This window comes from Perca fluviatilis, chromosome 15 (genome assembly GCF_010015445.1).
Source record: "Perca fluviatilis chromosome 15, GENO_Pfluv_1.0, whole genome shotgun sequence".
Taxonomy (NCBI): domain Eukaryota; kingdom Metazoa; phylum Chordata; class Actinopteri; order Perciformes; family Percidae; genus Perca; species Perca fluviatilis.
In genome coordinates, this window is record NC_053126.1 from 5,503,364 (window position 1) to 5,515,829 (window position 12,466).

Consider the following 12,466-nt stretch of genomic DNA (forward strand, 5'->3'; position numbering starts at 1 on the left):
TGTCGGTCTGGCTCAGGTTAAACTCTTTGTGAAACATGAACAAACGCAAACAAGGAATGCCCCAGAACTTTCTTTTATAGTTATAATGAAAAAGAACATAAATAAACTACTTTAACGTAGATTTTCTTTAGGGCTTCATTACGTGGTATCGGATCGGTGCATAAACTCCAGTACTTCCCGATACCGATACCAGCGTTTTAGGCAGTATCGGAGCCGATACTGGTATCGGTATCGGAACATCTCTAATATGTAGTTCTTGAAGTCATGTAAGAATTGTAATACCTCCCATATTTCTTCCTTTTAATGTTTTGAACATCTGTTGACTGGCTGCTTAAATCATGATTTTTATAATGAAAACTATTTTAATTGATTTCTAAACTACTTTTTGTCCGTCTTTTGTCTCCATACGTCTCTCCTCCCTCTTCTCTCATCCTACCTCTTTCCTTTTTTTGCCCCCTCACCCTGCTCTCCAGATGAATATGATGGCCAATGCGGGCCCCTATGGTGGTCCGTACGGCCAGTCTGGCCAGGGGTTGCCAGGAGCAGGGCCGGGCCCACAGCTCCAGAATAAGGCAGGCCTGCCCAACAACATGGCCAACCAGTTTAACATGGACAAGAAGGCCCCACCGGGTCAGGGCATGCCTGGGATGGTAAGCTTTGTTTTTGTCCAGAATAGGTGGATGTACTGTACAGTAAGCTTGTGTATTTTAACTGAACTCTCTCAGATGGTCTAAAGTAGAACGTCATTCCTTTTACTTCCTCACTGGAACCAGAACACAGTTTAACTTTTGGTGTAGTATATTATGGTCAGAACTGTTGTAGGATATGAACTTTTGAATTTGAGTGTGGCCATTTTGCCTTCAGACGTGATCTGACGACAAGTCATTCAACCAAGTTTGTTTCGAGCATAACCCCCGCTTTGAAGGCCACAGGTCACAAGACATAAACACTGCAGAAACATTTTATTGGCACTTTTTGGCATGGTCCCAGGGCATTATTGAAAGACGCTGTCCAGGAGAACCTGTTGCACCCAACTTATCTTTATCTCCGACTGTATAATATTCTATCCTAATCCGTGACTCTCGTGTCCCCTTGATCACCTCCCATCTAAGTTATGGACCCCTTTGTGTTTAATTATTTAAACGCACGCAATAGGATAGCTCTGCAACCAATCGGAGCAATGAAGAAGGTAGCGGAGCTAGTTGATAGATTAAACTTTTGCCGTATCCGGTCGGCAAAACTCCGAACACATCTTCCTTTTTTAAGAATGATTTCAGTGCCGTTCTTTTCTCAAAGAAAAGCTTAACTCTAATAGCCGAGACACACACACACCAGACAGCCGACCGTCGACAGAAAAGCCAGTCGGAATGATGAACACACTGAGGCGACACCGACTTAAGAAACGTAATACGTCTCCATAGCAGCAGGCGGCGCTACTCTGCATTGTTGCAGAAATATTGTTGTTGAAATGAAAACCGGCAGCTGATTGGACGAACGAGTCACATGGCTTTGTTTTCTTCGGAAATTCAAAGCCAGACTGTCATGGCGGCTCGTTCAGAATACGATCTCATATCGTACTAAAATAGTTCACCGAAACGTGTTTCTGAAAACATTTTAAGCGAGAAATAAGCCATGCAGTTCTAGAATCTGTCTTCATTTCAGCTCGACAAAGGTCAGTTTAAAAGATTTTCGTCAGATTTTGAGAGACTCTAGTCATGCTCATCCCGCTGGTCATTTCCGGGTGAGTCCCGACTGCCCTGCCGCCGACCGAACGTGTCAGGTCGGCCAAAATGAACGCCGACAGCCCCTCAGACGGACCACGGCGTGGAACACACCGAACAGACTCGAGTCACCGACCTCGCCAGACTGTCCAACGGCCGATTATGGGCTTGGTGTGTCTCGGGCTCAAGTCTTCCAGAAGACCGCTGTTCCCAGCAGCAGCCATAAGCCCGCCCACAGATTCTATACACGATGTGATTGGCCTGACCAGAGTTTGGTTTTTCCAGCTTGCAAGCCTACGGAGAGAGCCTAGACCCGGCTGCAAATTAAATTTGCTGTCGCTAGGGTGTGTCTAGATTTCTAGGCTATAAAACACCTGCATTTTAGAATAAAGAATTAGAAAATGTTTTGCATGAGGTTTGTTGTATAATTCCCGCCTTAGGAGTTGTGCTAAGGATTGTGGTCCCCAACATCCATGTTTGGTCATTGATCCTGGATCATCATCTCACACACACACACAAATAAATTTATATTAGGAGTGTATGGAAAATGCAGGGGTATGTAGCTACATACCAGTTTTATTTTTAATTGACAGTGAGAAATTAGTAACTGGTAGCTAAATGATCTGCAAATTATCTTACAGATGTCGTAGACAAACTCCCTAGTCTCAAAGGGGAAGCAGTCCAGGCTCAGTCCTCAGGGGAATAGGAGAATGATCATTGACATGGTTGACTTGGATGGGATTTTAATGAAGAAGTAGCTCCAATTACAATAATCTTCCCTACTTCAGAGAAATTAACCCGTTTTTGAAGTAAGATTAACCAAAAGCCCCAGAACTTCTGTCAGATTGCAGTGATTCACTTTAGGTTATTAACTTCTCGGTAAATTCACATACAGTTCAGACTTGAATAAAAATGTTCTCTAAAATCTTTCCCTGTTTGTTTGCAGATTCAAACTCTTATGTTTCTCTTGTGTCCCTCGCTCTGTCATGTGCAACGTCTCAAATGCCAATGATTAAAATTGGAGAGAGTCAGAATTATTGCAGATATATTGATATTGGTGTATATTAGGGCTGCACAATTAATCACAATTTTATCGAAATCACAATATGGACTAGTGCAATATCCAAATCGCAGGGGTGGCGCAATATTTGTTAAAGGGAAAAATGTGTCAAACCATTTTTAATTAAGTTTTGTGGTGCTGCAGAGATGTGCCAGCTTACAAATCGTATCCAACAGACTAAAGAAAAAATCTTTGTTTGGTACAGATCCTCGCAAATAAATCACACTTATTTTTCAATGAGAATAATGATACAAAAATGATCATTCCCTCCAATATCATGAAACCTATCGCAATATCAGTCAAAATAATCGCTATTTATTTATAATTTTATCATTATTTATAATATCGTGCAGCCCTATGCTAGACTACGAGGTCTTGTAAAGATTGATCATTGAATTGGTTATTGTGTTGCTGAGCTGTTACCAAATTGGTTATTGCAAGTGTTTCCATAACACCTGATCATTGCAGTCTTGTAAATACTCGTAACACTCGTCGATTCTCTCTCTCTCTCTCTCTCTCTCTCTCTCTCTCTCTCTCTCTCTCTTTCTTCCCCCTCTCCTTTTTGTCTCAAGGCCTCTCAGCAGCAGCAGCCCGGAGCAGTTGGTGGCGTATCCGTCAGCGGAGCAGCGGCAGTGGGAGGCGCCCAGGTTGGGCTTAATGCCGTAGGGGCGGGTCCCGGCACAGCGCCCCCTACCGCAGACCCCGAGAAACGGAAGCTGATTCAACAGCAACTGGTCCTCTTGCTCCACGCGCACAAGTGCCAGCGGAGGGAGCAGGCCAACGGGGAAGTGCGGCAGTGCAACCTGCCCCACTGCCGCACCATGAAGAACGTGCTCAACCACATGACTCATTGCCAGGCTGGCAAGTCCTGCCAGGGTGAGTCAGTTGAATTATGCTGATTGCTGGTTTAATTGTGTGTAGTCTATATCATAAACACCAGGCAGTGTTTAAAGTTGTCATGTATCTGCAATTCATTTTTTCTGTCTTTTGTTTTGCTTGTTCTAGTATGTTTATATCCCACTTTTGTATCATTAGGAGTTATTCTCTTTTTAGCTGGCTGTTCAACTGTATTCTTTCCGTTCTCCTCATCTCATCTGGATGTAGTTTTATTGTACCGAATGACTCATAAGATAACTTTCTTAGTCTCTGGTTTCTGTCCCCTTTGACTCCTCTGACAGTTTTCCCCTTTTCTCATCTCATTTTTCATCTCCCTCCTTCACTCTGTCACAATTTCTCATTTCACTTGTTCTCCCTCTCTGTCCCTCTTCTCTTTTTTTCCTTCCCTTTCCTTAAACGTACCTCCATTTCTGTCTCTTCTCCCCCAGTGGCACACTGTGCCTCATCCAGACAGATCATCTCTCATTGGAAGAATTGCACACGACATGACTGTCCTGTATGCCTGCCACTGAAAAATGCTGGAGACAAGAGGAATCAGCAGTGTGAGTGTTTCTCTGTGTGTGTGTGTGTGTGTCCGTGTCTCTTTGAGCAGTGTACATGCTCATGGCTCTTATGATTGAATTATTTCACATTTTCTTCCATAAACGATTGAGAATCTTGTTACTACAGTAAACTTCTTGATAGTCAGCTTGAATCCACAAATACTCATCCTCTGTTACCTCAATCCCCCTCTCCCTTTCGTTCTGTTGACAGCTCTTGTTAACAGTGCAGGAGTGGGTTTGGTGAACGCTTTAGGTTCAGGGGTGCCTGGTGGACAGTCCAACACTCCAAACCTAAACCCTCCCAACCAGATTGACCCCAGCTCCATAGAGAGGGCCTACGCTGCACTAGGCCTCACTTACCAGGGCAACCAGATACTACAGCAAGCCAACATGCCAAACCAGGGACTGCAGGGGCAGCCTGGGATGAGGACTCTAAACACCATGGGTTAGTTTGTAATGCCATTGTGCATATCACAAGTTATTGTCCATTCCTACTTCCTACCCCCTTTCTTACGACGGCCTTGCTCGGACCACATCCATTTTCAAACTCGGCCTTCATTTAGATGTCAACTACACGTCTGTAAAGTTTTGTGACTGCATCCTGCACTGTTGCGCCGATATCGCAGTGACACAATATGGCTTCAGACATATAAACGCTTAACAAAATACTCAAAACTGCCTCTGCTGTAGTTCCCGCAACAGTAGAGGTCTTCCTCACCACATTTTGCATTGATGCCACACACACAAATACACAAGCATACTCTCAAAACAAAAACAAAACCTATAATGATAACCATACCAGACGCTTCTGAGATTACAGCAATTTCATTGCACAAATATTGTTTATTTCCCAATTAAACTCATACCCTTCAAACTATATAACTACTACTCTATAACTCTTTCCAGGTGGAAACTCTATGGGAGTGAATGGTGGAGTTGGGGTGCAATCCCCCAACCAGCAGTCCAGCCTACTGCCAAACGCCTTGTTGCATAGCAGCATGAATGCACAGAGGTAGGACTACTTTTCATTGGTCGCGCTGTTGTCTTATAACGGACTTTAAGAAAGTCCAAATTAGTTATTTATTGAATGAAGTCTCACTCCTTCCTTCCCCTCTTGTCTGTCATTTTCCCCAGTTTGATGAATGATGGTGTGGGGAACTTGGGCTCAATGCCCACGGCAACTCCTCCTTCTGCTGCAGGGATGAGGAAGTCCTGGCATGAAGATATCACGCAGGACCTCCGCAACCACCTTGTCCACAAGCTGTGAGTCTGCTGTGTCTTGCAAGTGCCCCCAAGAAATCTCACTATGGCAGGGAGATCAAGAAATAAACTAATTTGAATATTGGATTAGATTAAACTTTGTCGTCATTGCACAGAGTACAGGTACTGAGACGAGTTGTAGTATAGCATCTAAACATAAGTGCAGAAAGCAGTTATGTGCAGAGTAATGTACATATGTGTATATACGGAATAAAATATCTAATAAATAGAATGTGGAATAAACAATAAGTGGTATGAATACATACAGTACATGAGTAAAGGTATGATATCCGATCGATCCAATATGTAGTGTAGACAGACAGTGGTATCAGAATTTATTTTTATCACTGGGTGCCATTTGGGTGCCTCTTTCCTTCCTCAAGTTAATTGTATCTGTGTGTCCTTCTTGTTTGTGCATGTGTGAGAGTAGTGTGCAGGCAATCTTCCCCACTCCTGATCCGGCGGCCCTGAAGGATCGGCGGATGGAAAATCTAGTGGCTTACGCTCGAAAAGTAGAGGGGGACATGTACGAGTCGGCCAATAGTAGGGTAAGAAACAAACACGGGCAGAGTGTAAAGTATTGTGGTATGACCATCAGTTTCCAGTTAAGGAATGAGGAAATCAAAGTATTTATTTTATGCACTGGTGCGATGTATCCTGTAACATCCACTCTCCCTCGTGACGCATCCCTTCTAGGCGGAGTACTACCATCTGCTGGCAGAGAAGATCTACAAGATCCAAAAGGAGCTGGAGGAAAAGAGGAGGACACGACTCCAGAAGCAGGGCATGATGCCCGGCCAACCTGGCATAGCCTCCCCAGGCCTCCCGCAGGTGCCTCCCAGCATGGGACAGCCGCCTATGGCCCCTGGTCAACCCCCGAGTAAGTAGACGTACTGTTTTTTTTTACCTCACTCACACACTTCTATGTGTACGTATACACACATGACATCTGTGGTTTTACTGGTGTTCAGTGGTCCTGGAGACCAGATCTATGATTCCTGTAACTCTTATCACCCTGTCAGATGGTCCTCATGCCGATCCGTCCATGGTCCGACCAGCTGGACCCAATCAGATGGTCAACCGTATGCAGAGCCCACCAGGTACGTGTCTAACTAGTGTAAATGACATTATTACAAAGGCAGCCAGGCTTACAGAAATGTATGTTAAATAATTGGCCCAGATCCAAGGTTAATACAAATGAGAATTATTAATAGTGTATCCGACTGCCTATAGGTTGCAGAAGAGTAGGCTTAATGAGTAAATATTTATTTCTCACTTTATAGTGGTATCTAGCCGTGCAGATAGTTTTGCTTTAATTTGTTTTTGAGATATCTGCAGATCTCTGCTATCACACCAATACAACAGAGGTGAATGGAACTTTGTTTTGTGGGCTTTCACAGCTTTGAAAAGGGTAGAGGTTAATGACAAGTGTTTGACCAAACTCAATCACAATATTTAGGGTAAAAGTAAATCTCACCAGGTGAAATCCTGTCTGACTGGCTTTTTTTGTCTGCCAACATTACTGTATGCAGTTGCATTTTACAAAGTCCCCTAACTTTACTTAAATCAAACATTTTCATTCTGCTGTGTCAAATTCAAAATGCTCTAAACTTTACTCCTCAGACACTATAGTGTCATGATTATCTGTTCAGCAGGCTTGCTGGTTTTCTCCAGTTTGAGTTAGCAAAGAGTATAATAGCGTAGTAAGTTTACTGATAAAGAAACTGGACATGCAATGGGTCAGACTGACCCCTCACGGGAATACAAAGTACATCCTGTTATGCTTATACACTGAATCGTCACTGAATTCCTCTAGATCATTGCCAATCGAATATTGCATTTCCCCCCCCACGTTCTGGCATCAACTTTCGAATAAAAAGTGACAGCCCTAGCGTGAACACACGGGGGGTGTTTGTGTTCTCCTTACCTCTGATTTTGAAATGCCTCATTTCTGTCCTCCTTTACTTCTTAGGAATGAACCAGTTTGGTCAGATGGGGATGCAGTCGATGGGTCAGAGGTCTCCTCTTCCTCTTAATGCTCCAATGAACCAGGTTGGCATCACTGTCACCATCTCTAACACAGATTTATTTGGAGTTATATGAATTTAATGCTTTGAAATCACAGATAAATGATTTTCCAAAATTGATACTCCCTCCTAAAGGTTAGGCCAATGTTGTTTTTCTAACCTAAGCACTGTGTATCTCAGCTGTGATTGGTGTAGAGGAGGGTACACGAAAGGCAAAGAAACGATCACCAGAACTACAATTACATTCAAGTTTGCATTAAAAAAATCATCTAAAGGCCATGCAACAGTAAATGTGATACTTGCATAAATTTTTTGACCTCTTTATATGACTGTTGGCTGAAATGATGCCTTATTCAACACTTCACACACCTCTCTCGTTTCCAGATGGGTATGGGAGCAACGAGGATGGGTCAGCCAAATTCTTCACAGTTACAGAACCAGTACCTCCCTCCAGGCCAGTTTCCTGGGTCCAGTCCTGGACTTGGTTCTGGTCCTGTTGGCATGAACCAGCCAGGAGCACAGACTGCTGTGCCACAGGTAAGGGTTATGTGACAGAGTGACAGCATCTTGTAACACAAAGATGAGTTTGATTGCAAAGGGGAACCATTTTTTGCAAAAGCCGACAAAGACAAAAAAAATTTTAACATATCTTTTAGTTGGCGGTTGGAAACCTGCTGAATGAATGCAAATGAGGACTGATATAGGCATCAACTCTCAGAGCAGCTTTGTGGGAATTGATGGATAGTGACGAATACTGTATAATTAACTAAACTCTCTTCTGGCACATAATTCATGAGCGCTGTGAGAGATGGATCGCATTTATTTATTGGCTCTATCTGGAAGTTTTAAGACTAATTATTTGTTTTTGGCAGTCTTCCCAATTTAACTAATTCACTGTATAGGTTTCAAAGAGCCTGGAAAATAAAGTTGTTGAGACTCAGGAGTTCTAGAGTTGTGTACCTGGTAAAACCCTTTGCTATAATGAGTCAGACCCGTGTTGTTGTTCACTGTTTCTCTTATACTCCATCCAAAGTTTATGTTAGAAAGATCTCTAACCTCTGTCCTCTCGTCTGTAGCAGAACCAGATGTCAACGCCACCTTCGCTCCCAGTCAGCAGCCCTGCAGCACAGTCTGCCTCCTCTGCTCCAGGCTCAGCAGCCCCTGTAGGCTCCATGGGGTCTGGTAGTGGCAGTAGAGCTGGGCCTCCGCCCAACATGCCTCCATCCTCCACCCCCACCCAGCCTAACTCATACCCTCACTGCCCACCCATCCGAACAAACTCCCCCTCACCGGCACGCAGCTTAACGCCTCAACCGCATCAAACGCCCCCCACGTTACCTCGTTCTCAGACCCCACAGCCACAGACTCCCGGCACACCCCAGCTGCCCTCTCCACAGCATCCCCAGCAACAACATCCACAACAACAGCAGCAGCAGCAGCAGCAGCAGCAACAACAACAACAACAACAACAGCAGCAGCAACTACAGCAGCAACAACAGCAGCAGCAACTACAGCAGCAACAACATCAGCAACAACAACATCAACAGCTACAGCAACAGCAACTACAGCAGCAGCAACATCATCAGCAGCAGCAGCAGCAGCAACAACAACAACAACAACAGCAGCAACAACAACAACAACAACAACAACAGCAGCAGCTACAACAACAACAGCAGCTACAACAACAGCAACAACAACAGCAACAACAGCAGCAGCAGCAGCAGCAACAGCAGCTACAGCAACAGCAACAACAACACGCTTCACAGCAGCCATCGGGGCAGGCGGTGAACTCTGAGAAGGCCAATCAGAATCCACAGCAGACTCTTGGGGGTGGGGCTTCCTCAGGCCCCCAAGCAGGTCAAGTTTCTTCGGTGCCTACCCAGAATGCTCAAGTGCCATTGCAGCAGCCGCAGACCCCCGTGAGTAGATCACCCTGCTTTCACTACTTTGCACACTAGTCTTTTTGTTTTCCCAACACAGACGAGTAGCTTGGGGTCCTTGGTCCCCGTTATACTTGCATGCATGTCTAGTCGTTCTCTTCGTACTCTTAAGCCTGTTTTATTGTTCTGCGGAGGCTCCACACAGAGCTTTCGCCATAGCCTACGTAAGTGGCGTGATGTTTATACTTGTGCGTCGTGTGTGTGGGGAGTGGGTGATAGAGCGAGAGAGAAGTGAGGGACTGACAGCGATTAGCTTTGGAGCGAGTACCGACTCTAGAGTCCTAGTGAGAGAAACAAAGTGTCTCCCCTGTGCTTTCTGACCATGGTGGGAAATCTTAACCCTCTCCTTGATCTCATGTTGTTTATGGAGAAAGAGAACCAGGAAAGTAGTTACATTTTTCGAGAGGTGCACGTCAGGCTACGGCGTAGACTCGGAGGGGTCTGCAGGGGTACGCCGTCGATTCGACGCAGAAGCATGAAACAGGCTTTACTCGCAGGGATTAAGAAACATGCATTCAAACTAAGCCGATTTAAATAAATAATAATAAATGTGTACTTTTTTGGATTCTAACTTGCCATTTCTAAACCTCACTATCTGTCTTTTTGCCGCAGCTATCCATAAAGCCTTCTCTGACTGGTGATGGTCAGGTGTCCTCCCCCGGCTCGGTCAGCAGCAGTGCAGATCCCAACTCCCAGCTCACCCAGGTGGACGGCCCTGCTCCCAGCCAGGAAGATGTCAAAATGGAGGTGAAGAAGGAGGAGGACGACGACGAAGGGGCTGACACCGAAGGAGAGGGCAAGGGGAAGATGGGCAAGGGTCAGCATGATGTGAAGGAGGAGAAACCAGAGGTAAGATCGTCCACGTCGACTTACTGACGCTCTTATGTGGCTGTCTGAAAATCCTGTAAAAGTCTTGAAATGTCTAAAAAATTATGTCTAGATTTGGGCCTTATGGGTTTTGATTTGAGGTCTTAAATGCAGATGTATAAGAATCAGATTGATAAGGAAAACCTTTGGACACTTGAATCTTCCTCTCAGGTAAAGAAAGAGAAGCCGTCAGGAGATGGGTGTAAAGGCGAGCCCATGGATACATCTTCATTCTCAGCGTCATCGTCGGTAGCAACGGGTGAAGACAAGAAGCCGGAGGTGAAGAAAGAGCCCAAAGAGGAAGAGGAGGGGTCAGGGTCAACAGCCAACAGCAGCTCTCCAGCTAGCGCTCAGAGCAAGAAGAAAAGTAAGTTTGGAACTTCAGTCTGTCGTTAATTTTACAGCTACCTGCACATTAGTCTCGCATTGCCAGACATATCTCCACAGCGCTGCAGAGTAAGGTCTGGCTCCTCCTTAGTAAATGCTGTAACGTAAAACATATTCTCTGTAAATCTTTACAATTATTCCCCGAAAGAACCAAGCAAGCCTGCCTTGTTGCACGACTCAAATTTTCTTTAAAACTTGTAGCTTGCTAGCTCGAAGTTTTGTTGTTGTTTCCCGTTTTGCAAGGCAAGGGTCATCCGCCTCAGATGTTCCGGCGATTATCCGGTAAATCGTTGATGCAGGCTACCTGCACATTAGTGGGTAGAGTGGCCAAAAGCCTGTATGCCCTGTGTGTAGGCACCTATTTTGCATGGAAGAGCAACAACTTAATACTTGCAGACTTTCTAATGTGGGCTGTGGCTGTCGTTAACTGCTCTACACGATGCAGTCAGTGGAGTTTCACTACCAGCCATCCAAATGCAGCAGAGAGGAGAGGCCTCTTCGCTACTTCTTATCCCTTTCCCTTCCATCTCTAAATCCGTCACGGTGGCTCAGTGGTTAGCACTGTCGCCTGGCAGCAAGTAGGCACTGCTGTTCGATCCCAGGTCTGGTTTCTTTGCCGAGTTTGCATTTTCTCCCCGACCAAAAACATGGATGTCATTGCTCCTGCCAGTGCCCAGTGATCAAAAGGCACTGGCGGAAAAGACTGGAGTTAGTCCCAGGGCGCTTGCGGCTGCCCACTGCTCCTATGTAGGCGAGAAGGATGGGTTTTCTGTGAATGACGATAAAGGCACCTTTTTCAACTTTTAAATCTTTTGTTTTCTTGTTTTTCCTCCCTCCATCTTTCCCAGTCTTTAAGCCGGAGGAGCTGCGTCAGGCTCTAATGCCCACCCTGGAAGCTTTGTACCGGCAGGACCCTGAGTCCCTTCCTTTCCGTCAGCCGGTGGACCCCCAGTTACTGGGAATACCCGTACGTATTCGAACTAGTAACAAAACTAACCTGGTAAGGGACTGCACTGGCTGCCATTTTGCTTCAACTCCTCTGAAAACGTAGCTTTTTTTTTGTTTTGTTTTTGTTTTCCTTTTTCATCTTCAATATTTTTTTCTCCTTTTATCATAGTTGTCATATTTTCTGAATTTATTTTAGATCTGCTTCCAGTTTCTTTAATCTTTTTAGTTGATTTTTCTCCCATAGCATGTCTGAAGTTAAGAAAATGAGATTTGTGTGTGTGTGTGTGTGTGTGTGTGTGTGTGTGTGTGTGTGTGTGTGTGTGTGTGTGTGTGTGTGTGTGTGTGTGTGTGTGTGTGTGTGTGTGTGTGTGTATTCTCTTTTTTTAAACTTCTTGTCATTTGTAAATCTAAGCAATGACTCTTATGAACATTTGCCTTTACTTTGATGGAACTGTAGTGAAGGGCAAAAAGTAAATGATACATGTAAATCAGATATTAAATATTTAAAGTTATTACAAATTGTCATTGAAATTTAGGTTTTTGTGCTGACAGCTGTTGATATAATTGATTTGTGATTTGACCTCACCCCTCCTTAAAGGAACACGCCGACTAAGTCTGTCTGACGCCCCCAGCGCTAGCCTAGCTTAGCACAGATCCTGGAGGTAACCATCTCCATCTAGCCTACTGCTCCCAATAAGTGACAAAAACAGCAACATGTTCCTATTTACATGTTGTGATTTGTATAGTCACAGCGTGTACAAATAACAAGGTCACTATGCTTTTACTATCTAGTAATTGTTGACTCCGTTACTCCAGC

At 44.6% G+C, this 12,466-nt stretch overlaps 1 protein-coding gene across 1 annotated transcript in view; it reads left to right on the top strand.

Moving 5' to 3' along the window:
• The window catches only part of ep300b (E1A binding protein p300 b), a 34,313-nt gene that overhangs the window by 5,414 nt on the left and 16,433 nt on the right, over nucleotides 1-12,466 (top strand). Inside the window, exons 3-18 of the mRNA XM_039824488.1 lie at nucleotides 474-650; nucleotides 3,354-3,657; nucleotides 4,107-4,220; nucleotides 4,432-4,665; nucleotides 5,127-5,232; nucleotides 5,355-5,483; nucleotides 5,890-6,028; nucleotides 6,177-6,360; nucleotides 6,503-6,580; nucleotides 7,453-7,532; nucleotides 7,892-8,044; nucleotides 8,584-8,920; nucleotides 9,200-9,426; nucleotides 10,060-10,296; nucleotides 10,486-10,681; nucleotides 11,550-11,701. Coding sequence (XP_039680422.1) covers nucleotides 474-650; nucleotides 3,354-3,657; nucleotides 4,107-4,220; nucleotides 4,432-4,665; nucleotides 5,127-5,232; nucleotides 5,355-5,483; nucleotides 5,890-6,028; nucleotides 6,177-6,360; nucleotides 6,503-6,580; nucleotides 7,453-7,532; nucleotides 7,892-8,044; nucleotides 8,584-8,920; nucleotides 9,200-9,426; nucleotides 10,060-10,296; nucleotides 10,486-10,681; nucleotides 11,550-11,701 — 2,847 coding nt within the window. The remainder of the gene's footprint in view (nucleotides 1-473; nucleotides 651-3,353; nucleotides 3,658-4,106; nucleotides 4,221-4,431; nucleotides 4,666-5,126; nucleotides 5,233-5,354; nucleotides 5,484-5,889; nucleotides 6,029-6,176; nucleotides 6,361-6,502; nucleotides 6,581-7,452; nucleotides 7,533-7,891; nucleotides 8,045-8,583; nucleotides 8,921-9,199; nucleotides 9,427-10,059; nucleotides 10,297-10,485; nucleotides 10,682-11,549; nucleotides 11,702-12,466) is intronic.